Raw genomic sequence first — 27,923 nt, 5'->3', positions numbered from 1 at the left:
AAAGCCTACGATGATTGACGGGCCCCGTAGGCACTATGCTCTCCCTTTTATACTCTGCTCTTATTTATGTCTGCTCCAACACAGTGGCCGCTATCTTTCACTGATAAAAAATGGGAAAACATGCACACAAAGGCGCCGTCTTTTTTGTTTTGTTTTGTTTCTCGACAACTTAGCCTTGATTTGCAGGTGTTGTGCTGTTGTAGTGATTTGCATGTCCAGAGCAGTGGCGGGTCTTGGCAGCACAAGGCGCAACTGTGGAGCAGTGCGTTATCACATTATTTAGTCTGCCTCTCAGCAGCTGCAGCCAAAACAAGCTAGCCTGCAGCATGGGGGAGGGCTGAAAAACACCAGGAGGCAGCTCCTGTTGGGCTGTAGGGCAGGAAGAGACAAGAAGTGCTGGACTGAGTCCTGCTACAGAGTCGATCTCCTACCTAACAAAGAAAAAAACGATCTCAAGCATCTAAGAGGATGATAACCACAATCTCCTTGGCTTTCGAAATCTATTTCTTCTTAATGTTTCAGATTGTTTTCTCCCTTCCCATAGTGAGAAACTAACATTGCATCTGAATGTGTCTAAGCCCCTTCTATAATAGTAGGCAAAAAACTGTATGTGAAATGAATATTCTGCCCATATTCTCAGTATTCGTTAAACGGTTCACTCTTAAAAATATAGGTTAAAATAAGGTTGAACCTTTATTATCTACGGAATATTACCATTCCACAAAAGGTTTTTTATGAAGGTACCCAGATGACCTGCTACTTCATACCACACATTCATACTATATAGAATATAGTAGTGAACTTCATTCTTCATCCAATGTAGTACTGTACCTACTCAGACAGATTGCAATTTCTGACACAAATTAGATATTTGTTTCGCAGCAGAATATGGATTTTGAAATTGAAGTTCACTAAGCTGCAAGCTACTTTAACTAGTTCTATCATGACAACTCTCAGAAGATTTTAGCATGGTAATGGATATGACAATTTCCATGTATTTGGTCTTGGTGGAACAGATCTGCTATGCTGCTGACTTGCTGCTGCTGCTGTAAGTTATTGCTGTTGTTGTAGATTATTGCTGCTGCTACTGGAAATCAAGTTCAGGAACTTGCTACTGCCAATATTTACACCTAAACAGTGATGTGAGTATTTAAAACATACTGCTGCTGCAGAAGTAGCATATAAATGAACCTGTAGTAGATCTATACAGGTGGGGCTGGGGAAGTTGGAGGGTTTCAGAGGAACTCGGCATGCTACGAAATGCTCTAGTAAATGCTAACCGACTGTTTAAATGTAAAGCAGCACACTCATTGGCTACATGCAGTATGCAACATGAACCAATCAGCCTGTGCCGAGTACAGTAGTTTAACGCAAATTACAAGTAGAGACCCAAAGGGACTGTTACAGTTTCCATTACAACCAATATCATTCCTACCACAACTATTAGCCTATTAGCAAACTAACACTTATTCAGCATTTGACAGTTTGGCCCACCCTGATGAGTGGCACTGTGGTCAAGGCCTCATTTTACATGCAAAAAGAAGTTTAGCCAATTATAACAGCGGTCATTTGCATATAGACATCTTAAATATACACAATAGCAAAAAATATAATTGTTTAAAGGTGCTGCTATTTTGCTAGCTTCCATCATTTTGCTGCTATCAACCACACACCCTTTACAAAAAAATCCTCACAAGGGTATACTATTAAAAGATGTCAGCATCAGATGTCAATAACCCCAACCCACAAAATATTCCACAGGCAGATTGGATAGTTTTCTGACCAAAAATTACAGGCCGCCCACTTGACTTTTGTTTTGCTGTTTGCAGAGCCACTGGCAGTCACAGAGACACAGGCATGATTTCTCAAGATGCCTATTTCATTGATATCAATCAGGTAGTAGCGCAGTATAGAATTCCAAAATACAGCACTTTTTATTCTAAAGGACAGAAGGGAGGAGGAAAATGGTCATATAAAACAGTTTTGGTGCATGAAACCTGAACTAACAATAAAAGTGGACTTCAGTGGGAAATATAAAACGCTACTAAAGTATACAATATGACTCCTTTAAAAACCCAGCGAGTATTGGTCTGTGGTGCCTGGGTCGAAATTGAAAGACTGCATGTGATTCTTCTGCTACGTTACATTTGGTGCACACTGGTCCATGTTTAATCATGACCTCAAGCGGGAGGAATCTGCACAAGTACAAGTTTGCGACTGGAGGTGGGAGATTATGTAAATCCTCCATGTTAAGGTTAGCCGCTTTTGAACGGTAATAGATGTTATTTTAGGTTGCACTTCAGTGCTCTGTTCAGGAACTGTGAGACTGAGATGTGGAGGTGTTTTAATCTCCAGATGGAGAATTTCATTACTGCCTCTTCACAATCCTGTCAAACTCTTAGAGTTAAATATAAATGGGCTCTTTTTCCTCCTGCTTCAGATGGCCTTTGTGTAATAAGAAAGACTCTGTGTGTATGTGTGTGCGATTTTATATCTCTGCTTTCAGAGAGACGTATGAGAACACAGGTAGTAGCTTTACTCGTACAGATGTGTGGAGGGTTAGGCAGTCATATAGATTACATAGTTGACTTCTGTCACTTACCTCATATCGTACAGACCCTGCTAGTGCCGCCATACACTCTAACAATTCAGGTGGGGCCAGTTAACAGCTGTTGGCCTCAAGGCCTCTGAGGGGAGGGGACCTGTTGGATCAGTCTTGAGGCAGAGAAAACTAGGCTTTGGCGTCTCAGGGTACTGTTTCCATGGTTACCATTCTCTTCCACTAATTTACACTGAGGTGTGGTGTTTCGAGATGAGAGAAATAATCTCCTCCACTCCGAATTTTGTATTAGATGATGCTTGTACAAGATCCTGTAAATAATCAAAATATCAGCAAGATGGAATCTTCAGACTTTTAGATGTTCTGCACTGATTTCTGGAGGAAAATCTAAGGAATTCTATCAAATACATTTTAAAATGGAAAATGAATGGTACATGCTGAAAAAGAGTGCCCACAATAATGAAAAAAAATATGTCAGGTGTATGTCAGTATACATGTCGTTATATGTCATGTGGTGTAACCATCAAGCAAAAATGAATAATTTTTTTTTTTGCACGTCATTATTATTAGTAATGAAAAAATATCAATACGTTTTCTAGGTGGTAAAACTACACATTTTACAACAGGAACTAACTTTGCAATGTTATAAAAAGCTCAAATTATTATATTTTAAAAATGCTGTGGCTCAGTGGTAGAGCATTGTGTTAGCAGCGCTAAAGGTTGTGGGTTTAATTCCCAGGGAACACACATGCTGACAAAAAATAAATAAATAAATCTATAGCCTGAATGCATTGTAAGTAGCTTTGAATAAAAGCATCTGCTAAATGTAAATGTATTTGTGCAGATTGGTTGTACCACATGACGCTACATTTGTAGTATTGACATATATTTATAATATTTGTGTATTTGTGTACCACCTCACTGCTTGTAATTGTAGAAAACTATGTTAATATTTTGATTTTAACAATTGAAAACATATTCATTAATGATTTTGAATTTAGCAATTTATAATATATTCATTACGTTGATTTTTTGTATACATTTCCTATTGACCGATTTTATTTAAACAAATAGAAATTAAAATAAACAGAACTTTGTATAATTTTCTTCACACACCATGTGCAGATGCCTTAGCTTGGGTTTGCAGGGCCCCAGTGCAGGTTGTACCTGGTAAATAGCACAAATAAACAAGAACAAAGATTTAAAAAAAAAAATTAAATGTTTTATTTTTTTCAAGTTTGTAGGTATTCAGGTACAGAAACCAAATAATCAAATGTATAGCATTGCATAGTATTCACTGTATAAATTATGAGTGTACTCAGTTGAATGCCTTTAACTCTTTTGAATGTTTAAATTGGCAAGGCTTAGAAACACATGCAGTTGATAAGCTTTCATGACTATGTGCAGCAGGGACCCGTCAACCTTCCTGAGTGTCTTTTAAGGCTGGCCTTGGCCAGTTGGTTGAATCACCGGTGGCTCCACACAGCCCTGGTCCTCTATAATCATCCCAATCTTTCACCCCACTAGTGACAGGCCTGAGGCTGGAAGTGTAACACACTAGTGTAAAATGTGCTAAGACTCAAATCTTCAGACATGACCAGAATAAAAGAAACTGCCAAATCAAATGTTTTGTACCTTTTTGTGTTTCCATTCATTTAAAGGTGTTGCAGAGAGAAAGGGAAACCTTTCAAGAGACTTTCACAAGAGATGACAGTGGTGTGAAGTAGATATTAAAGGTGTTTTTTATGTCATTTTAATTTATGGGTCCAAGAACCTTAGTGAATTTTTTCTCGGTATCATTCATCATTGTGTTTCTGAAGGTGGCAATAAAGACTTGAGAGGAACTGGTGCAGAATTGCAGATACTAGAGTCTCCAACTGGTATTGAACTCGCTGATATATTTGTTATTTATAATTTTTTCTTGGGCTAATACATCTCCGTCACCCTTCAACTCAGTCAGAACACAACAGTTTAGCTTTATGGAGGTGAAGAACATGCGGAAATGAGCCACACTCCATTCTAGAACAATCCTTGCCATCTCCAAGAAGTTCTTTCAAAAAGTTTAGACTTTGAATCAGCGTTTTCTTTCCTGACAGTCGTTACAGGATTACAGCTCTGGGAGGAAATTCTGAATATTAAACAGAATTCATTCAAGCTGGTTCTCCCTACACGGCACCCAATCCCTAATGCCAGACGATTCCGGAATAAGTCCAAGTCAAAGACTTTTCCATAAAACTATGATGGAATTTGCTGCAGTTGTATAATCCTTTGTGATGGTTTAAGTCCCAAATCAAGGAAGCCAGTGGGTTGAGAAATGGAGCCACCAGCTCAAGCCTGACAAACTTTGCATATTTGTTCAACAACCAGCTTGTCCTACTGTGGTGAGAGAGGGATAAGCCCTAGAGCAGACACCAGCTCTCCGTGAGCCTCGGCCAGCTGTTTACACACCAACCAGCACTTATGGCTTGCCCTTCAAAAACGGAAATGCAGCAGGAAAGCCATATTCTCTCTTTTACCATTTGGTTTCGTCTTCTACTGTGAGGTCATAACAGCCAGCAAAACAAGTGGGGGCAAGCTCGCTATCTGCTCTCCTGCAAATCTTTCACAGCATCCAGACGGCTTGGGTCAGGCTTTATCTTAAAAACTCACGAGATGCAGCAGGGGTTTAAACATAAACCGTTTTACATAAACACTGACATTCAATGAGACAAAACAAAGAGACATTCCGTACTTTCTCTTACCATGTCAGAGTCACTTCTAAAAGACCCAACACTGACAACTGTGATGTGGGCACTTGTGTCACTTTTAAAGAATGAGATCCATGGGTGAGGCCACTGCACAGAACATCTGGGAAGTTCAAGATGCTGATGTATCTATCGCTCACGCCTCCATTTATTATTCGCCTTTGCCACAAAATGTCACCTGGCTGTGGCTGCACCTTTTCCCCAATGGGATGAAGCTCATTAGTCATTAAGATAAAAAAAGGTTTATTGCACTTAAAACGAAAAACATGAGATTATATTCAAGATTGTAGTTAAAAATGAAACTTCTTCCCACAAAACGGAGTTCTAAGTAAACGTATAAGGGGAAGTGTGTTCATATGCCGTTGCAATCCCAATGCAAAGTGTATATAAACAGCTGTTTCGCTCTTTCCACCACCCCAGCACTATTTATTTAGATAATTAGGTCCAGAGGGTTGTTTTAGAGCTTGAGTCAAGTCTCAAGCGTGAGCCCCTTCGTTGCAGAGATCAAGCCAATCCTGTTTACCCTTATTGCTTGCATAGAATGAATGAATGTGAACTTAAGCAATTAGATTTTTTTTTTATGATAATGTTTGTAAGCCTTAGTTAATTGAGTAGGGAATATGTAGAATATGGGAAATTGGGTAGGGAATAGACAGGATAGGATGGTTAATTGAGTTGGGAATGGGAAAAATAATATTGGTATGATATAGGTTGAGGGAAAGGGAGTTTGGTTTGTATTGAGGTTAGTATAGAGAATCGTTTTGGAAATTGATAGTATAGGGTAGTGAGCAGTTTTGTGGAAACTACTTAACTGTTGCCAGATTAACAAGCTACTTATAATTAGGGATGTAACGATTCAGTCAACTCACGATTCAGTTCCCAGTTTTATTTTTTTATTTTTTTTTTAAATTAAGGCAAATTATGAATTAAATGTGTACTTTTATTATCGCTTGTGCAAAATGCTGTACATTTCTGTGTGAAATTATAATATAACAATAATGATATACTAATAAACCACTTGCATAATATTGCTTTTTGTTGGTTTAATCGCTCATTTGTAAGTCGCTTTGGATAAAAGCATCTGCTAAATGACAAACTTTAAATATAGTTTAAATGTAAATAACAAAACTAACTTTTAATTTTAAAATAACCCCCAAATCAAAAAGTAACAGTAAGTAACACAAAAAAAAAATTGCTTCATAAAAACAAAATAAGGCTTTGTCCGTGCTTCTTCCATTTAAAATAAGAGGCAACCACTGAATTTTAATTAGGATCCAAACAAAGATACTGCATACATGCAACATGAGCAGTTTTTTCAATCTAAATTAGATTTGTATAATTTTGAAATTTTGAAGCTAAAACAGAATGGTTTGACTTCAGTTTTGTGAATCTATACATAAAAAAATCTGGATGAAACAGCAGACGAGCTGAATGAAATGCAGATCCACTAACTACCCCTAAATGAATTGCGATTTGTTTAGCATTTCAACCGATTTGAATCGTCACATATTTAAATCGATTTTCAACCGGCTCGTGGTTAATCGTTACGTCCTTACTTATAATGTGAAGTAGTTTAAGGGATAGTTAGAGATAGTCATCTTCATGTTGTTCCAGACATTCTTTACTTTTATTTCTTTACACAAAATAACATGGTCTTTAATTAGGATTCAACTTCAACTGATAATTATCTAAATGTGCAAGAATTCAAAAGAATTCCCCGGTTCATTTTTTATTTATTTTTTCAAGGATTTGAAAAACAAAAATTAACGAATAATTTTTAACCAGTTTAATGTTTGCAAGGACTCAAAAGAATTGAGTCTTTTTTCCCCAATGAACAGTTCACAAGGGTTTCAAAGAATCAGTAAATCATTTTTGTAGTGATTTAAGATGCACATGTTTTAGTACATAATTTTTACTAATTAACTGTTTGCCGAGTTTTAGCAACTGGTTAATTTACATTAGCATTTGCTTGAACTGCCAATGTACTGTAAAAAATCTATATAAATATATATATATATTTGCAAATTAATAAAAAATCTGGAAATTCTTAACATGAGCATAATATATTTTATACAAAATTTTAAATAATGTTCAAATATTTTTTTGATTAATACTTTTAAAGATTGTTTGTCTTGCTTCCCAAGACATGTTGGAAATATCGAAGTATTGCTCTTGCTAATAAATAATTTGTTGTAATATCTCCGCCATCTTGGATTTCACATTAAAAGCTAATGACCTTTTGATAACCTACTATTCCTCAGCTAATTGCCCAGATAGCACACATCTAATGCCTTCTGTTCCTGAAAGTGTGTGATAAACAATTCAGCATGTTATATTTCATTAATAACAGATATGAATCCTTCTGCTCATCCTTCTGGCGTACTATATCATTAAGAACATACAACACAGATGATACCTGTTAACACAAGACACTTGATATATTACACTTATAGAGAGCTCTCCTTTAAAAGACATCTCAACTCCACCTGTACAGCTCCTTTTAGCATCTGATTCCTTTACAGCTCTAATGGCAGGGGGTTATTTCTTTTATTACTTTTAAAAAGTTTTTTTTTTCTTTTGCGCATTGATTTTTAAGCAGCTCCTTCCAATTAGTTGCCGCTTTCACAAGCTGTAGCTGTCACCCAGAGGAGAGTGACAGACCCAGGCTGATGGAACAAAAAAAAGCTTTGATTAGAAAACTGAGCAAATTCACACAGTCCTCTTTGAAACCTGTCTAGTGTGACAACCTCACAGTTGCCACACCAGATTATTAGGTAATTCACTGAGCCTGTACTAATTAACAAAATTATTCACTGGAATTAAAAACGCTGTGCACAGCATTTAGCTGATCTTTCAACAGTTAAGCGTGCAGAGATCAATTCTTACTTGGCTCTGGGTGCTTTTTGTTGGCTCCAGGTTTCTAATAATTCCTCTTTTAATGGATTGCTTTGATAATCTGTTACTCTTTCGTTTGATAGGATTTTATGGAATGTTCCAAGGCCTCTTGTTTGTCATCAGCAGAGTTCCTTCAGATATGTTGTGATCAGAGGTGTTTTCAAGGACGTGTTTGGCGTCATTCAACATAAGCACAAGGAGAGGGATGTGACACAGATTCCCTGAATAAAACACGTCTTGGTATTGAAACCAAATAATTACTGTCACTGAATAAAAAATTTGGAAATAACATACGTTTCAATAATACTCAAAACAAGATGTTTATCTAATTTACTAAACTTAACTAAAATTTAAAATCAAAATTATGTATTTAGCAGACGCTTTTAACCAAAGCAACTTACAGTGCATTCAGGCTATAAATTTTTACATATCATGTGTTCCTGGGGAATCGAACCCCCAACATTGCTTGCTTGCTAGCGTAGTGCTCTACCAGTTGAGCTACAGGAACACTAATAATTTATTATGTAATTCATTATAAGAAAAAAGGCCTATACAAAATGTCTTTCTAATTTAAATTGTTTGAAGGACAATAAGAAGGACATCTTTTTTTTTTTTACATTTGTACTTGTTCACTAACCACGCATAACTTTTTTTTTTTCTCAAACACACAATCAAAAACATACATGCTGCTCAAATATTATTATAGCCCAATTTCTGTTGATTACAGTGATATTAGACTTTAGCCATTTGGATGTTTATAAGCTACTGAAAAAAGCACAAGTGTCAGGGCATGACAAAACTTCTCCAGGCCCCAAAAATACCCTTATATTTGTGACCTGTTTTTTTTACTTTTCTTTGTACTAAGATGTACTGAATGTGTTGATAAAAGAAGACAAGACAAAGATGCTAATTAAGAACACAGTCTTTTGCAGTTTAGTGTGTTTTTTTTTTTTTTTTTTTTTTTTTTTTGCGTTAATTCTTTGTTTGGAGTTCTCTTTCACAGCCACTGCAACTGTTATTTTATTTGATCTTTTTTATTTTTTCATATCCACTGCATTAACATAAGTCCTCAGAATTCAATCACGTATAAAGAGACCTTTATTAAGCTGCATTTTGGAGCAAAAAGCAGACTGGTCTCATAACACAAGTATAGGCATTATAATGCATGAGCTGAAAGGGGAATTTGGTACCTAAGGGTTGCCATGGTGACCGGTGAGCATCAATTCCACAGCTATCTGAAACTCGGCTGCTAAAAGCTCTCTTGGACACAAATGCACACCGTTCGGTCCCTGCGTACCCTATAACTAACTATTCTTCTTGGCCCTGTCATCAAGACCCTGTTTGTTTTGTTGTGCTGTCAGTCATATATCCGACAACCTCTAATGCACTGCATTCGGATTACTGTGTTTTGCAGAGACAAAGCAGGCCTGCACTTTCAACGGAGTGGAGTACCAGGATGGGGACATGTTCAGGATGGATGCCTGTCGCTTCTGTCGCTGTCAGGGTGGGGTGTCCGTGTGCTTTACGGCCCAGTGCGGCGTCCTCCACTGCGAACGCTACTACGTCCCCGACGGAGAGTGTTGTCCTGTCTGTGAAGGTTAGAAAGAGAAAATATTCCTGGTCTTCATATAGCAGGCATGTGTGCACCATTCTCCAAATGATATCAAGCTGTCTTTAGCATTAGCCTTGTGCCTTAGGGCCTGTTTTGCATATGCTGTTGATGCTCTGCCTGTAATTGAGGTGATTTTTGTGAATTTTAATGAATAGTGTCATCCAGGTCCAAAACTAGATTCCAAAGCAATTATGGCATGACTAGTTTTTTTTACTTTCTCTGAATATATTGTGTATTTTGCATGATGTGGAAGATTCTGTCGATTGGACGTTGAAATTGCAGGATAAATTCTTTGTGTGCTTGCGTTCTCCCAGTTCAGGGAGCATCCAGGGCTAATTAGTTCAGGGAAACTGTTCATTGTTTTATTTTGTAGACAACCTGTAATAGGCTGCCAGTGAGCATGTAATTTCGATTGCTATGCTTCTCTTGTGGGTAGGTTTTGTTGTCCAATACATTACTGCTTGGAATTACCTTGCTACATTTTCCGCTCATGTTCTATTTATCAGATTGTGGTCATGTTGAAATTAGTTTGCGAATGATTTTGTTGTTATGTAGTTAATTAAAGTGAAGCTCATCCACTCCCCTGTAGCTTTCCTCCTGAGAGTTTTACTGCCGTCAATTAAACAAATGAAATCGGCCAATGAATGTAAGCCTGTATGACTCCATATGCTGACTCATAGACAGTCTTGACTTACGATGGAGGTAAATCATTTTAATCAACCACTTAGAACAGTGATTCTTAACTTTTTAGGGGCCACAACTATATCCAAAGGCCCAATGACATTCAAGATGTACTGAATAAGAGTTTTTAAAAGTATGTAGGTTTTTTTATTTTTATTATTTACATCGCATTGTGCATGACGAGAAAAATGGAGTTGTACTATTTTATTAATTTACATGACTTTCCAGTTATAGAAATTACACGTTTTCCAGTGTTTCAGTGAAAATGGTTTTTGAGAAGATGAATTAAAGGGATAGATGACCCAAAAAATAACAATTCTAACTCGTAAGACCTTTGTTTATCTTCGGAACACAAATTAAGTTATTAATTAAGAATTGTTGAACTAGGCCATTATTTTCTTTGCGCACAAAATTCTCATAGCTTCATAAAATTATGATTGAACCACTGATGTCAATTGGTCTATTTTGATGATGTTCTTAGTTCTTGGCCTTGAATATGATATTTATGTGATATTGCTGTCTATGCAGGTCAGAAAGTTCTTGCACTTCACCAAAAAAAACCTTAATTTGGGTTCTGAAGATAAACATAGGTCTTACGGGTTTGGAACGACATTATTAATGACAGAATTTTCATTCTGCTATACCCTTAAACTATGAAATATGATGAATTTTGTTTACACTTATTGTAATATTAGTTTTCTTCTATTGTAACTCTGTTAGTGTATAACACTAACCCTGCTGGAAAAAAAATCATCTTGAGCTGGTTACTGGAAAACGGTAAAACATGGAACACAATAAAGCTCAGGCAGCGTGAATGAACAAAACAGGAACAGAAACTTTCCACAATCTCTGTGTAAAGGGCATCATTATCTGGTCCAAACTTGTCCAAGCTGATCATTTAGGAGGCTTTCACACTGGCAGTTTAGTGCGGAACGAGGCATGGTTCACATGAAAAATCACTAATGTGAACGCAGTCATCGGACCCTGGTCCGCACTGGGGTACCGAACCCGAGACTACCTGGAGAAGGTGGTCTGAGTTCGGCTGCTCCCAAACTGTGGCGCAGTGTGTGTGAATGTGCAAGCAACACGGACTCGGGTGCGCACTTGTTCAGGAAGTAAAAGTAGCGGATGTGTTACACTGTCGATATCATTGTTTACTCAACACACGAAAACCATGAGTGGCAGGGGAACGTTGTGGGACACGGAAGAGGTGTAAACAAAGATACAAATGCATTTCTTGCACTCAGCTGTCTTCTCAAAAATACCTTCTACGAGCAGCAGAAACACGGCGTCCCCTGGATATGTGCTGAATTACACCATGCAATGAACATAAATGCAGTTGTCGTTCACTATGCTGTGCATAATAGCACCAAAATAACAAAAAAATTACAACTATGCTCAGTCGCGCTGTGTTCTCCATGTGTTTTCCGTGTGCGTTTGCGATGACGTAAGGTGACTGAAAACGCACCTGGGATCGATACAACTATTGAGTATGAAAGGAGACCAACGCTGCGGGTGATGCCGGGAACAATCGTGTTCAGGCTCGGACTGCAGCAAACAAGCCCACTGTAAAAGCCCCCTAAATGGTCTAAGACCATCATTAGCTAGTACATGCTGGGTATTAACTAGTCCAGACTAGTATTTAGTTAGTCCAAATTGGTCCCAGCTGGTCATTAGCTGGTCCAAGCTGGTTATTAGCTTGTGCAAACTTGTAGACCATCCTGAACTAGTTACAAACCCCCCACCAGTTGCTTGTATAAAGTTAAGGTGTTCAGAAACTGTTCCGTTCTAAAACAGCTTAAACTGACTTTTCCAGAAGGGTGTATTTTGCAAGATGTCAGTACTAATGTGTGGCAGCTATCATCATCTTGTCTTTCTGTTCTTTTCACTTTCTCTTTACAGACCCCATCTACCCAGTGCTCAATTTAGCCGGCTGCTATGTGAATGGGCAGATCCTGGCTCACGGAGACCATTGGCGTGAGGACGACTGTACCTTCTGCCAGTGTGTGAGTGGAGAGGCCCACTGTGTGGCAGCTGCCTGTGGCCACAGCTGTCTCAATCCTGTCACTGTGCCCGGAGAGTGCTGCCCTGTGTGTGAAGGTAAGAACAGATGCACTTTATGGATGTGGGTTGGAATTATTTTGTATTCTCGGATATAAAACACACTCTGTGGCAGCACATGAACACAGATAATTATAGTTATACATTATGAAATGTGTCCGATCGCAATTGTTATGGTTTCGTATGCATTGCAATCTCTGTGTTTCATAAACGCCACTAAAGCCAGTATAAAGTAACTTCTTCCATAGTCAGTTTCTGGATCAGCTACTCTAATGGTGAAGCTACAATTTACTCTGGCTGAGCAAGATGCCTAATTGATTCATTCTACATTCACATGCTATTATTTTTTGACATAAGTATGTATTCAGCTACTGTGATATGATGACAGTTCTTAGTGACTAAATCTAGCAGGGCAGTACCCTTGTACCCACTATTTTTTTTTATGTTAAGTCATGTTCACGTCATGTAATTACTGGAATTACCAGCGAACAACCCAGACATTCTTCTTGAACCTCTGACTTATACATTTCTATGACAAAGCTAATAATGGCAAAATGAATCTCTGTATTTATAGTTACCAGTAGACAAAACCACAATACAACAAGAAACATTCATTAAGCAAATGCTTTATTAATAAATTCAAATTCAATTGAAATGTTTTTGGTTATTAGACATTAGTCAACCAAATCTATATAATTTATTTTATTTTTTTAAGAGTAATCTTGCATTATTAAGGCATTAACATTAGTCAATTATAGGAATTATTAAACAGAAAGATTACAAGAATATCTGTACTGTTTACTGCTGAAGCCTTCTCAGTTTTCTGTGATGTTGCAGCAGTCAAATAGAGGCTTTCAGAAAATGGTAGTTTACAACATGGTAATTACAAGTTCTACAAGGACATAAATGCTTTTTACAAGACATAGAATCTTGTAATTACGGTAATTCAGACTGGGGATAGCAGCTTCACAAATTAATTATTTTTTTCATAGTAAGTCTTGTAAAATGATTTTTTTTTTTTTTTTTCAAAAGAAAATGCATTACTTTTAAAAGTAATGCCTTACAATATTGCATTACTCCATTAAGTAATGCATTATGTTCCTTTTGTTACTTGAAAATAGTATTCTGATTACATAACATGCTACTTGTAAGGTGTACCTGGCAATGAGTGCCTTGCTATGCAGTTGCTAGGTCGTTTTGGGTGTCTGCCCAAATCAAGTGGTTTCTATCATACTCTGGCCACTAGATATGGTTTGAGTCCTTTCAATGCGATTTTATATTTTACACCCAAATAAACAGCCAGACAAAAGGGTCAGAGAATGGACACTTAACACTAATCATGAACGTTAATTCAATGTTGTATTCAAAAACAGGCTGAGTTGGTTAAGTCTATGTAGGACCCAGTTCAAATACTCCAATGTCCAAATGGCACAATTTGAGTGACCTTGTTGTCTTGTGGACTTACAATGGCTGATGTGTACGTGTCCACAAGACTGTAGTGCAGGAATGTCCAAACCTGTTCCTGGAGGGGGCCACTATCCTGCAAAGTTTAACACCAATCCTAATTAAACACACCTGAACCAGCTAATCAAAGTCTTCAGGCTGACTACAACACTTCCAGGCAAGTGTGTTGGAGCTGTTTGGAGCCAAACTCTGCAGTACATTGGCCCACCAGGAATCTGCTTGGACACCCCTACCCTAGGGTGTCCCATTCATCATTTTTGGTTTTGGAAGGGTGCTCTTTGTACACTCTGGCAGATCTGAAGAGAGCTCCACTGCAGACTTCTACCTGATAGTCAAAGCGGCATCACATCACAAAAGTGTGGAATCAGAAGATGACCACAAAGGCTTAGGATGCCATTTGGGACAGGGTCTAAATATGCATTTATTTGCCTCCAAAGTGATGAGGACATTACTGTGATTTTTTTTCGAACTGCTTTAATCAAACAAACTGCCATCAGACTAAAATAAACAGGAATTCTCAAGACTAGTGTCTATGTGTGTGAGCAAACAATTTCTTTCTCTATTTCCTGAGTGTTATCTAGCTCTCTGTGTGTTTTTTGAGTTTCAATTCCAGTCACATACTGTATGTGTGAATAATCTAGTAGTCTGAGAGCAATGCAAGCAGTTGCTTACCTGTATCCCCCAGCAACCCACTTCCAGCACAACCCAAACATGTCCATTGCCTTATATCTCAGGTCTATCGTGTTGTGTCTCCTTTACTGTCATGCAACACTGCACCGAAACCATTCCTGTGGATTTCCCTCCATTAGACCTCGCTTCCTACCCTCACCAGCAATGGAATATCATATCCCACCTACCAGTGTATTTTTCATACTACTCACAGATCTGTAGTGGTTACCCCAGGGACTTCCACTCCCACTGCAGCTGGCTAGGTTTTCCCCTCGGTGTTTGTTGCACGTTTGTATCTCATCACAAGCTTTGATTAAGCACCGCGAGGTATGGACATGCACCTCGGTATAAAGGAATGCAGGTCAGTTTGCCGGGCCATGGATGACATTTTTGTAGAGAGGGTTTCTAAAAGAGGGTTATTTCAGGCATGGGAACAAGCGAGCGAGTGATAGATGAGTGGCAGGTATGTTGGATAATGAATTTCTCCCGGGATTGGCTGTGTGTAGACCGATGACATCATCCTTTTGAAAAGAGCTGGAGAATATAGATTTCCTCACGTCGCTGTTTGCCGTCTAGATTTTCAAATACTTGTAGTCTTGGGATCACCGGGAATGGAAAGCTTGTTCAGAGCGATTAACAATCTTATCAGGCCTTCCTAAATGCCAGACTGACAATATGTGTGGAGGAGGTAATGAAAAATCGTACTAAACATCCACAGCTTTTTTGTGGCTGTGGGGGCGAGGCTCCACCAACTGTCGTGTTGGTTATGATCAATGCCGTTCCAGAGGAATTGAGTCACACCAGGGGTAATAGGATTCCTGTCTGTCTCATCTACCCTCTGCACCTTCACCCTCCATCCAATTAAAGATCCAAGCAAATTAAGCATCCTTCTCTTGCTCTGGCTCTGTATATTGAGAGAAAACAACGCCTGGAGTGCTTCTCATCTCATAGTGGTGCTTGATAATGGTGAAGGCAAGCGTTACTATTACTGTGGCTCACACTCAGGGTTAGGGATGTCAACAAATGTACTAAGGACATGAGTGATGCCTCAAATTATGTTGCATGTTGAGAAGCAGATTCTAAGCAGTATGACTTGCATGTGGTGTATGATAAATCTTGTTGAAGGAGAAGAGAGCAGTATATGGACAGAGAGTGACAGCAGCTTGTCTGCAGACCTGCACAGAGCAGCAAGCTCACATTCACCCCTTTTCAATTAATCTTTCATACGCCTTTCGGCCTGTGAAGCAATTAGAGGTTTAGATGGGTCTGCCTGACCGTGGAGAGCACTCACTTCAGTACTGAGGTGAAGTGAGGGGGTAGTGCACTATGGCTTTCCATACAAAGTTTTATACACACAATACCTCCACTGCATCGCAAACCACATCTCAAATACAGTGCTCTCTCTTTATTTGAATTCTCTCTCTCGCTCTTTCTCCGGGCGATGCAGGGGTAGATCAAAGGCACTGTGTGTGCCTGCTCATCATCACTGACTGCAGTGAAAGGTTAAGCACAGATAGACTACATGAATGTGAAAATATTCAAACGGTCTTGAAATCCTCTCACTGTGACGGCAAGGTGACTAACTGCTTAGTGCTTCATATGAATTCATAACTCCATACTTTGCTAGCCGGCTGGTGTAGCTTAGCGGTTAAAGGGATAGTTCAGCTAGAAGTAAATTCCATCAGTTACTCACCTTCATGTCGTTAAACTGATACGGAAATATCACTTCCATGGAGCATAACTTTTTACAGGAATCTTATGTCCATGGAGCAGAAAGAAAGAAAATAAGTTTAGCAGATTGTCACAAAACATAAAGGCAGTCCATAGCCTTATTTACACATTCTACCACAGTGCACAAACAAAGTTATATTGTAAAATCTCTTAGCATTTTCATGTAGTAAAAGTACCTGTCAAGGTTCTGAAATGCAAGTCAACAATATCTTCATGTGACGGCAGACTGAAATGTAAATAATTAAACTCCACTCTTTTAATGCCGTGACAAACCAAACCGGCATCAAAGAACTAGCAGAAACAAAAGCTGACTGTAGTGTCGCCTTACATTGCCTCTGGCTGGGCCAAAATGTTATGCTTGAACAGTGCAAAGACAATAGCAAACAATGCCGTAGATTTTGTGCCTGTGTGAGAAAATAAATAACTCTCCATACCGCTAGGTGGCAGTAGTCTGTCATAGAATTTTCACACCAATCTCACTTACCACAAAAGTCTGATCATCTGCTTGCCTTAGGCCCTGTCCCAAATGGAACACTTCATGTGCACTTTCGGTCTTGTGGACTTCATGTGCACTTTCGGTCTGAGGCTGCCTTAGAGGAGGACCATGAGGGTTTAGGGTACCATTTGGGAAAGGTCCTTAGTCACGTTCATTTTTTTTTTCTTGTGAACTGTTTGGTAATCTGAACAGCCAATCAGAGTGGACTCACCTACTGGCTCCATTGCCAATTTAACATGTTCAACTCAACCGAAAATCTCCGAAAGGGGTCCAGCTAGTGCAGAGGTGGATGAAGTTCAGGTACCAAAAAAAAAAAAAAAGCCCATTTCAGGCAGTTGCTAAAACAGACCAGATTTTCATTTACAATAACAGATACTAAAATTTGCCATTAGTAACTTACTTTTCACTTGCACTGAATCTCTGATGTGAGTCTGAGTCAGATTTGTGATTTCAGTGAATTGTTTACTGGAGATTCGTTCTGACCGGATCATTTGAATTTGTAAGTTGTAGACTCGACAACAGCTGCAATCCACTCAATCCAATTGTCTAGTGTGATTTGTGAACCAATTTAATAAGCTCAATGAAAAGAATCGGCGCGTTCGTGAATCGGACACAGCTATCGCATCTCATAGTGCATGACGATTTCTCCAGTTCAAAATAACAAGGATTTACATGTTTTTATGAAATGTAGTGAGGTAAAAAAGTACAATATTATGCCAGCATTATGTGCCAGCACTCAACAACAATTTTCATCGGCCAGTTGTCAACTCTTTGTACAAGTCATTACTCAGACAAGACTATCGCTTAAGAAGACTTGGAATATTGGGTTTGAGATGATATGGACCACTTTTATTGAACTTTTGATGTGTTTTATTTACAATTGTTAGTAAGGTGTCCTTTAAATATCTGGAATGGTTGCCAAGAAGTTGCAGGTTTGAATCCAGCCAGGAGCCATTCATTAAGCATTACAATTGAGCCCTTGTGCAAGGCTCTAAGTTGCTCCAGGGCTACTTTCACTGTAATAAATATTATATAATGTTGCTCAGGATAAAAGCAATTCAGCGCAATGTCAGTAGGGAGCAGTAGTAGCACTAAAGGGTTGATATATATTTTGGCATCCGTTCTCCACGGCCACAGTGTAATCTAGGATCTTTAAATAGATGTTCTGGGTTCAATACAAGTTAAGCTTTTTTAAAAGCATAGTTTGGCCTCAAGTCAATAAATAAAGACTAAATTTTAAGCTAAATTTGTTAGACAAAAAAGTTCAGTAATGTCTCACACTGTGGAATGTTAAAAGCATAACTATGTAGCTAATGTTTTCATTAAGGTGCTCTACAGATTCTTCAGAACAAAAATGTCAGATATGTGAGCTATAAAAAGTTCTCAAAATGTTTCTTTGAATGGTGGGACTACTCTTTTATGTGAATGGATGTTTGGAAATACCAAGGCTATAACATTGGATTCATTCCTTTTTGGCGTTATGATGCAAAACGTACTGAGTTTATTGTCTTTACATTATCAACAACAGAGCTGAACTGGATATAAGGCATAAACAAGGTCAATAAATGATTTTGTGACATTAGTCTCATTACTAGGTCATGTGTGTAAGATTTATGTAATGGTCCATATTTTCTAATCTAGTTTTGTTTCCCAGAACTTTAAGTACCGGTTTAAGGATTACAGTCACTCACTAAATATGTTAAATGCTATTTGTGTACAGAAAGACTCATTTGCCATGGAGAACAACAGTTTAGTGCGGCTGTGACCCTGTTACACACAAGGTGTACACACAGTTCTGTTTTTGTTACCTTGGTGGTTCCTTTTATAACAAAGCCTGTCTCGAGTGTCGGCAGCCTTGTGACAGCAGTTCTGCAATCAAAAATAAAGATAGGACTGTTACTCCATTCAAGGATGAACTCTTTTTTTTCTTGAAGGGTAAAGCAGAGAAATAGCCCTATGCATTCAGCAGAGCCATATGTGGCTCTATTACAAGATGGGAAATGGGGAAATAAAAGGCAGCTGTAATGATTCCTGATATCCCCCTCAATAGAGGTCTTAAATAGCCCTACCTGATGGCAAGGTCTAGAGAACTCTGCTCTCACTGCTCCTCACATTTACATGAGGCATGTTACATGCAGCCGTTTGGGAAAGTGATGGACACATTCCAGAGCCGTTTCCCATCACACTTCATTTTATGCTACATTAGTACTGAAGGTCCAGTTAGTAAGATATTCAGATTGAAAATTGAAGAAATTTTCTTCTTTTTTAGTCTGTATGTATATTAATTACCAACTGTAAAGCATCACTGATTACATTACACATTTGAGGTAATATAATCAAACTATTTTGGATTACTTTTAGATTACATGTAACCTAACTCGTTTATCACATTGATTTAAAACTCTTGTAACATTCATCTAATTACAATTTAATATAATTAGAAGTAATTAATTTTTGTAGTAGTGTAGATTACATTTAATCAGTTAAATATTATATATACATATATGCGTGTGTGTGTGTGTGTGTGTGTGTGTGTGTATATATATATATATATATATATATATATATATATATATATATATATATATATATATATATATATATATATATATATATATATATATATCTGTGTGCGTGTGTGTGTGTGTGTGTATTTATATATACATATTAGTGCTGTAAAATTATTAATCGCAATTAATTGCATCCAAAATAAAAGTTTTTGTTTACATAATATATGTGTGTACTGTGTATATTTATTATTTAAATATTCATACACTTACATGCATGTATATATTTAAGAAAAAATTGGTATATTAAATATATTTATGTATAATATATTATATAAATATAAATACATGTAAATATTTTCAAAATATATGCTGTATGTGTGTATATTAATATATACATAATACATATGCACAGTACACACACATATATTACTTAAAACTTATTTTGGATGTGATTAATCACGATTAATCGTTTGACTGCACATATATACTGATATATATATATATATATATATATATATATATATATATATATATATATATATATGTATGTATAACTTTCATATATTATTATATATAGTTTTTCACAATATTTATGTTACTATATATATATATATATATATATATATACACATTATAATATTGTAAAAAAATATATATATATTATTTTTATTTATTTATAAGTGATCAATTAAAAATGTTTATTGGCGCTCAAATCATAAACATCTTTCAAATCTTTACAATGTTTGTTATTTTAGTACATATTATATGTAATCACTTTTTCTGAACCTACAAAACCTAGTTAGTATGTATTTATATTATTTTAGTAATTATCAGACCAGAAGTGACTTTCATATAATATTGAATATATTGCACACATTCAATATACCCGCAGCACAAGCACTGGTGTGTTTGTCCTTCTTTATGAACAGATGCGTCCACTCCAGTGCTGTCTTTTGGCACAGAAACCATGCCACCGCTGCTGGTGTATTTCCATGTCCCGCCTAAGTCCTGCAACTGTCCTTTGGGCCCTGTTGGACACAGCCCTGACTCTATCCCCCGGTCCCAGGACAGCTTAATTTAGCCCATTTGCCAGCTGCCCTGCACTCTGTGCATTTTTATTTCCTAATTATTATTTGTTAGGAGACCTCATTTCCTCAAGGTGACACACTCTCCCTGTCAGAGGCAAGTTATTGTACCAGAAGCAGCGTGTGTAATTAAGCAAAGGAAAGATGTCAGGTTGAGTTGAACCCCCAAATATCGCACATCCTGTTTTGAAGCGAAACCCACAGCCTTTAGTGTTTTGCACTAAAATGATTCCATATTCAAATAGGTGCCTTAATTTTCACAAACACTGCACTGGTTTATTTCTGAAAGTCATTGAATGTGAGCCTGCTCTGTTGGTTGTTGGGCCACATAGGAAGAAACAAAATGAGGCGCCAATGCCGACGTGGCTTCAAATATTACAGTAAGTGTTAATTGAAACAGCGCTCTTTAATGAATAGGGGGGGAATGTTCTGTTTTTTTGCCTCCAGTTTATATTTATCACAGAGAGCTCGTTTTTATTTTAATAACCATATGTCTTTACTTTTGAGTCAAGTTGGGGAGAGAGAAGTAGCACACATCTCACAATTTAATAAAATCATAGTCTACATTTTATGACCCAGTTTTCTTGATTTTTATTCCACATCTGAAAATGATTTGACGACTTAAATTCAATGAGTATTCAGTAGTTCATCTGTTTCACATTCTTCTATTTACATTCAGTCCAAGAAGTGTGTGTACTAAACTGAACTGAACAACTAGTTATTAATGCAATGACGGCACTCTCTTTGTGCCACTGACAGCTCGTGTGTGTCTCTCTCTTCTTCAAGCGACTCAAAAGAGGTACGTGTCTTGACTCATTTGCGAATTCTGACACAAGTCTGTGTCTCTCCGCCGCAGTGTCTCCCAGCAGCCGTGCGGTCTGGGGTCAGCCCACCAGAGACAGCATGCTGTTTAAAAGAGCAGCTTAATGAGCATAAACAGAACACAGTGGGGCTGCTGCACTAATAATTGTGTACAAGTAGCACACGCACATACATTCGTTCTCATCCTTGTTTTAGTGTTAATGGTTCCAGATTATTCTTTACGAGGAAGCGGGCGCATGCAGTTGCTAATTAGCATAAAATTGTCTCCGTATAGTTTGCTTTTGAGAACACACACACAGCAAGATCTGACTGTGAATTTTTCTTTTTTGTGTGAATTGTCCCTTTAAGATGGATCGTCTGTTGTTGGTCGCGAGAAATTAAAAAGCATACTCGTGTTTGCTTATGTACTTCATCATGAAAAGTTAATTTTTTGTGATGATGGTTAATTTTTTTTGAACTCCTGTCATCAACTGTATTTGTAGTCATGAAGGTTTTTATCCATTTTTAGACCTTGACAACTTTATATGTACATCTTTCTTTCGTTCCGTCTCTTCATCTGACTGTTTCATCTTAATCAGAACATAAATATATAATAAAAATATAGAAAATAACAAAAAAATTTAAAACCACATAACAAACTTACCAAAAATACAAAACATAAACTAAAAGTATACAATTAAAAGCAAATTTAAAATATGGAAATATAATATAAATCATGCTAAAATAACACATTAAAAGAGTGACAAGGATATTCTTCCAAATTCTCATCAGAATAAAAATAAAAACTTGAAATATGAAGATAAAAGCTATTTTTAAATATTATAAAATATATATATAAATGATAATAAAATAGCACTGGTTATACTATTTTGAAAAAAAGTGGCCAGGACATTCTTAAATTCACATCAAAATAAAATGAAAACTTAAAATATGAAAATAAAAGCTCACCTAAAATATTACAAATGTTATAATAGTATATAAATAATGCTAAAATAATACTGGTTATATTATAATGAAGAGAGTGGCCTGGATATCCTTCAAAATTTCTCATTATATTAAAATTAAAAACTAAATGTAATACAAGCTCACTTAAAATATTTCAAATATTATAATAATATATCAATAATACTAAAATAATTGCTTATATTACATTGAAAAGAGTGACCAAGATATTATTCAAAAAATCTTGAAAAATATAAAAATATGAAAATATGAAAACAAAAGCTACCTTAAAATAATACAAATATTATAATAGTATATTAATAATATCAATATAACACTGGCTATATTATATTGAAAAGAGTGGCCTGGATGTTCTCTAAAAATATTCTCAACATAAGGATGAGTAAGTCATGGCAGGGTTTTTGTTTTTGTCTTTTTAACTAAAACTAAAAGAAAGCCTGTGTAAAATTGTTTGCCTCTTATGACTCATAATTGTAGTCCTGCTTGAGCCCCTACAATCCTGTATTCTTTCTCTGTCTGTTTAACTCTGACTTAGTCAAGAGTGACTCACATCATCTGGGGGAATTGTTTTGTTTTCCAGAGCCCACCTACATCACGATGGCGCCCCCTGCCTGCGGCTCTCTGGACAACTGCACACTGGGGGACAAGAGCTGTCCGTTCGGCTTCCGGCTGGACTCCAGCGGCTGCAGGACGTGCAGCTGCAAGACACGTAAGTGAGCTGAGACGTCACCGGAGAAGTGCTTCATCTTCCTCAGCCCATACAGACGATGTCAGGCGCTCCTCTCTCCAGACACTGACTGGCTTTAGCAGAGATGTTTATGAGGATAAACACTGAAGGGCAGGTGGATTAAGGGATTCTTTTATGCTAAGAAAGGCTGAGTGAATCCAAGTCTGAGAAAAAAAGATCATAATGCTGATTTCAGTGGTTTAGGGTGGGACCACAAGACTGGTTGTGGATTAAAAATAATACTTTTTTAAGATATACGCTACTTATATACGCTAACCAGTCATTCAGATTTAAGCATGTACCTGCATTGTGTCCAAACGTTTACCAAGTGAAGTGAAGTGAGTGAGTTCACTCACTTCACTTCACTTGGTAAACGTTTGGACACAATGCAGGTACATGCTTAAATCTGAATGCAAATATATGCTAACATGTATGTGTTTTGCAGGCAAACAGAAAATGTGTCCATGAATTTCTACCCAAAGTAAATGTTTCTACTGTAAATATAATACAATATAAATATGCATATATATTATTATGTTATAATACAACCTATTATATGTATGAAATACATTTTAAAAAATCTGTTAAAAAATGGCACAATGTACTGCATTAATATGGAGGAATTTTCTATATTTATTTTATACAGGTACTATACCTGTATTTTGAATTTGCACCTCATTGCATTGATGAATGTCTGTAAAATTAAGTAACATATTAATATAAAATAAAATAATGTTCAGTCAATATCCTGACAGAAAATCATCAGTACATTTTATGTTGAATAATATAATATAATATAATATAATATAATATAATATAATATAATATAATATAATATAATATAATATAATATAATATAATATAATATAATGTTGGTTGCTTCACAAACTACAAATAAAATAAAATAATATGATGAATAAGCTCAAGACTTATTTATTTAGACTGGCTTTTAATTTATAGCAGTTGTTGTGGGATTTTGTTTCTTTGTGGCATGCTTTTTTTTTTTTTTTTTTTTTTTTTGGCATTATATATTTTGTTCTTATTTTTATTTTAGATTTCCTGAAAAGCATTTTGGTTCACTTTGAGTGTTGTAAAGGGCTGTATAAATAAAGGTTGATTGATTGATTGAAGATGAATATAGTGAAGGAAAAACAGAAAAACATTCAATTTAATCCAATGAAAGCATCCACCAATCTAAATTTTTATTAAATAAAATTATATATGAAAATTAAACAATAATAATGGATGACTTGAAGGAAATGAAGGAAATACAGCATTATATTATTCTATTCTATTATAATTTCTTTATGTATTAGCATATGTTTCTCTTGTTTTTGCCTCCGTGTCTGTGTTGGTCTTAAAGCATGTATGTTAAGGTAATTAATGTCTAAAGGTGTAATTAATTAGTCTCTTCTGTTTTCTTCAGGAGAGGAGTTGTGCAGTGGTCTAATTGCCAGCTGCACTCTGAAATGCCCTTTTGGTTTCCAGACTGACATCCATGGCTGTGATGTTTGCCAGTGTCGCCCACGTCACAGGAAGTGCAAGGCTGTGGCCTGTGCCAAGGACTGCCCCTTCGGCTACATGTAAGAAAACGATTATCTGCTTCATAGAAGTAGCAATAACAAGAAGTGCATTTTCTAATAAACTTTCAATGTTAGTGGAACAGTATGTGATTAAATCTCTGTTGACTTATAAAGCTCTTCCTGACATTGTTTCCTTGAGCCAGGCTGGTCTTGAGGGACATTCACACTAGTTTAATTTTAAGGCAATTCGAATAAAAGTTTGTCTACGTGTTAGTTTTAGAGCTTTAAGGATTAGTATAAGAATGTCTTACTTCTTCCTAAGTCTCCCCTGACTTAAGTAATAATATAGTTCCAAACCATTTTTATCTTTTATTTTATGCCATAGTCAGCCCAATGATTTTCTAAACTATTAGGAAAGGCAGCAGTCATTAGTTGTCACAAACTAAAGCGAATCCCACGCTGTTCCTAGCACGGTCTAGAGAAATTGTGAATGACAAAATGATCTTCTGCGCTATGCTTTGCTTGTATGTGCAAGTTTAGAGCTGACAGCTAATTAGGGCCAGCTCAGATCAGCGCCTCTGATTGCACCGCGTAAAGGATGAGCTGCGATAGCAAAGCTGAACCCCTAATCTACACAACACCATGTCTCGACGCAATGACGGATAAACACTGCTGCTCCACATCTACAAAAAAAACTGCTCCAATTACACAGGCAGATCGCTGAGCCAATTTGTACAAACTTTTGTGAAGCTGTGCAGTCTGCAGGTTAAAGAGACATCTTGTGACGAATGGAGATGAGAAAGAGAAGAAAAGAGCAAGAGAGTACACACGACTACTTTCAGTGACTGATGACTTATTGTCAGGAGACAACTTTCTATTCATGCGACAAAATTGGGAACTTGAATCCGTTGCAAGCCAGATTCAAACTTAAAAAACCCACATGAGCAACACCAGTCAGTGTCAGAGCATGTGCACTAAATGCTGGTTTGTTGGTTTTTGTTGGCAAATGTTTCTTTATGTAAACCATTTATTTTGGTATATAATGATTAATTTCACAAACCACATAACACCGTGTCCTAACTGATGGTTTATTTCCCAAAAGCATCGCTGGCCAACTACAGTTGCAAGTTCTGTTGTTAGCAACAGAGTTGAAGAATTAGATTTTCCAGAACCAGAGTTCCAACAAACATTTGCAAACAGCATTCCAAAATTGTGTTCAGAAGTACAGCTGGAACAGTAGAATTGGTGATTTTGGAAAATTGAAGGTCCGGCACAAGTTTAACACAGGCGACTGTAAATTCTTAAATCGAGAACACATATCCTACTTTATTACACTGCATTAGCAGTCAAGAATAACTTTAACAGGTTGCCAACGTTTACTAAACTCTGGACTAGTTTGACTTGCTGCTGATCTGAATGGCGATGTTGACTCGTTGACACCAAATTCGAAACATGTAGGAGGAAAAAATTCAAAATCAAATTTGGCACTATATTCAAACCGGTCATAAATTGCTGGAAATTAAATTACTGGTTGATATAGCCAGATCTCAATAAAGTTTATACACGTTTTTGGTCTTTGAACTGGATTTGGTTCAGGACGTTGTCTGTGGAGGCTTTGCCAGGCACAGTTCCAGAATGAAATCATGAGGGTGCTCTCGCGTATATTTTTGTCCCGTCCATTGCTATGGGTATCACTGTGTCAATTACTGCTATTTCAAGAGTGAATCCAGCATTAAAATGCATTTGTCATTCCCAAAACTTTGCAGAGTGTCAATATGCACGTTTACATGCACACCAGTAACCTGTCAACCCAAGTAAGCTGCGTTTACATCATTAATAAATCAGGTTATTTCCCTGTAGTGACATCAAAATATAATAATTTGCATATCTGATTTTTCAGTTGTGATGTTAAATTAAGCTTGCAATATGTCAACTTGCAACATGTCGGCAGAAACTTACAGCTCGTATATTATCCTTTCATGCAATTATAAAAACAGCATTGTGACTGAACCACTTCTACTTCTGCTGCACAAGACACATTTTTATCATTTTCTGAGTCATGAAAAAGTCTGCTTTTGTGATATATTTCCTTCTTTCTTTACTGCAAGACATTTACTTGGTCTAAATGTTCTTAAATCTGCACTAACGATGCGTTCCTGTCACAAAAAAAATGACCATACTCTGATAAAAGAAAACTGGTTACCGTGTTTACATGACCTAGTGTATTTTCGTCTTATTAATCATAATCGGTTTAAGAACGTGCATGTAAACACGCTCAATGTCTGAAAAAAATTGCTTTGTGCAAATTCTAAATGTTTTAGCCTAGAAAGCAGGTAATTAGCTCCCTCCAATCTCGCAAAGACCTGTTATTATTAGGACTATGAGTCAATTAAAATTCAATCCTAATCTAATTAATTAAAAGATGTGTCGATTAATTAATCTAATTAATTGCAACCAACATTTGGCTGTGAAAATACCCCCAAAAGATTAAAAGATTAAAAAAATTAAATACCCCTAAAAATTTAAAGCTTTTTTTGTGTTAAGTAAGAGCATTAAGTAGACATTACAAACAGTAGCTATTAAAATAAATATTTGATTTGATTCAACATCAGATGTATTACACCAGTGGTTCCCAAACGTTTTCAACTCGTGGCCCACACAACTAAACACATATGTTTTCGCGGCCCACTGCAAAAAAAATTCACTGATTGTTGGGTTAATAATTAAGTTCTTAGAAGCTAGATTGTTAACTGTATTTGTTGACTGAATTAGGGCTGTGCGATATGGACAAAAAAAATAACAATCGCGATGTCTTTGATCAGTTTTGCAATTTCGATTTTAAACACGATTTTGACACAGATTGGCTTTACAGTCATAAATGCATTCAGGATGAATTTGAAACATATTTCCGGAAGAAAACCAATTAGAGCTTTATCAAAAAGTTGTAACGTCTCTTGAACAGACATAAGTAAAAATAATCACTATAGTAAAGTAATTTCTAGACTTATGGCAAAAAAATATAAATAAATAGTGTCCAGTGTCCAGGGACTTTTTTTCTTTTTTGCCATGAATTGTTGATAGATTTCATTAATTGTAGCGGTGCCTTGGGTGTCGAAATAGATCTGTTAGTTACATATTATACAGGTTCACACATACTCCGCCTGCAGTGCATATACAGTATGTGTATGCAGTGTAGAAGCAGCAGCGAGAGCGCGTTATTGTAACGTGAAATCTTTTACAGTAACCTTGTTACACGTTACATGTACTTTCTATTGCAGTACCAATAAATTATCCATTATTACATGCAAGTAAACCTAAGCCAAATCCTATCCGTAACCATATAGTAATTACATGTAGTTAATTAATATTTCTCAGTACTT

At 36.7% G+C, this 27,923-nt stretch overlaps 1 protein-coding gene across 1 annotated transcript in view; it reads left to right on the top strand.

Annotated features, from left to right (window-relative positions):
- Positions 1 to 27,923, top strand: part of crim1 (cysteine rich transmembrane BMP regulator 1 (chordin-like)) — a 108,467-nt gene that overhangs the window by 63,830 nt on the left and 16,714 nt on the right. The window contains exons 6-9 of the mRNA XM_026285941.1: positions 9,614 to 9,796; positions 12,395 to 12,592; positions 22,874 to 23,002; positions 24,447 to 24,603. Coding sequence (XP_026141726.1) covers positions 9,614 to 9,796; positions 12,395 to 12,592; positions 22,874 to 23,002; positions 24,447 to 24,603 — 667 coding nt within the window. The remainder of the gene's footprint in view (positions 1 to 9,613; positions 9,797 to 12,394; positions 12,593 to 22,873; positions 23,003 to 24,446; positions 24,604 to 27,923) is intronic.

The sequence above is a fragment of the Carassius auratus genome, chromosome 17 (genome assembly GCF_003368295.1).
Source record: "Carassius auratus strain Wakin chromosome 17, ASM336829v1, whole genome shotgun sequence".
Classification (NCBI taxonomy): Eukaryota; Metazoa; Chordata; class Actinopteri; order Cypriniformes; family Cyprinidae; genus Carassius; species Carassius auratus.
Note: the sequence above shows the minus strand (reverse complement) of the source record. Positions and strands in the feature narration are given on the sequence as shown.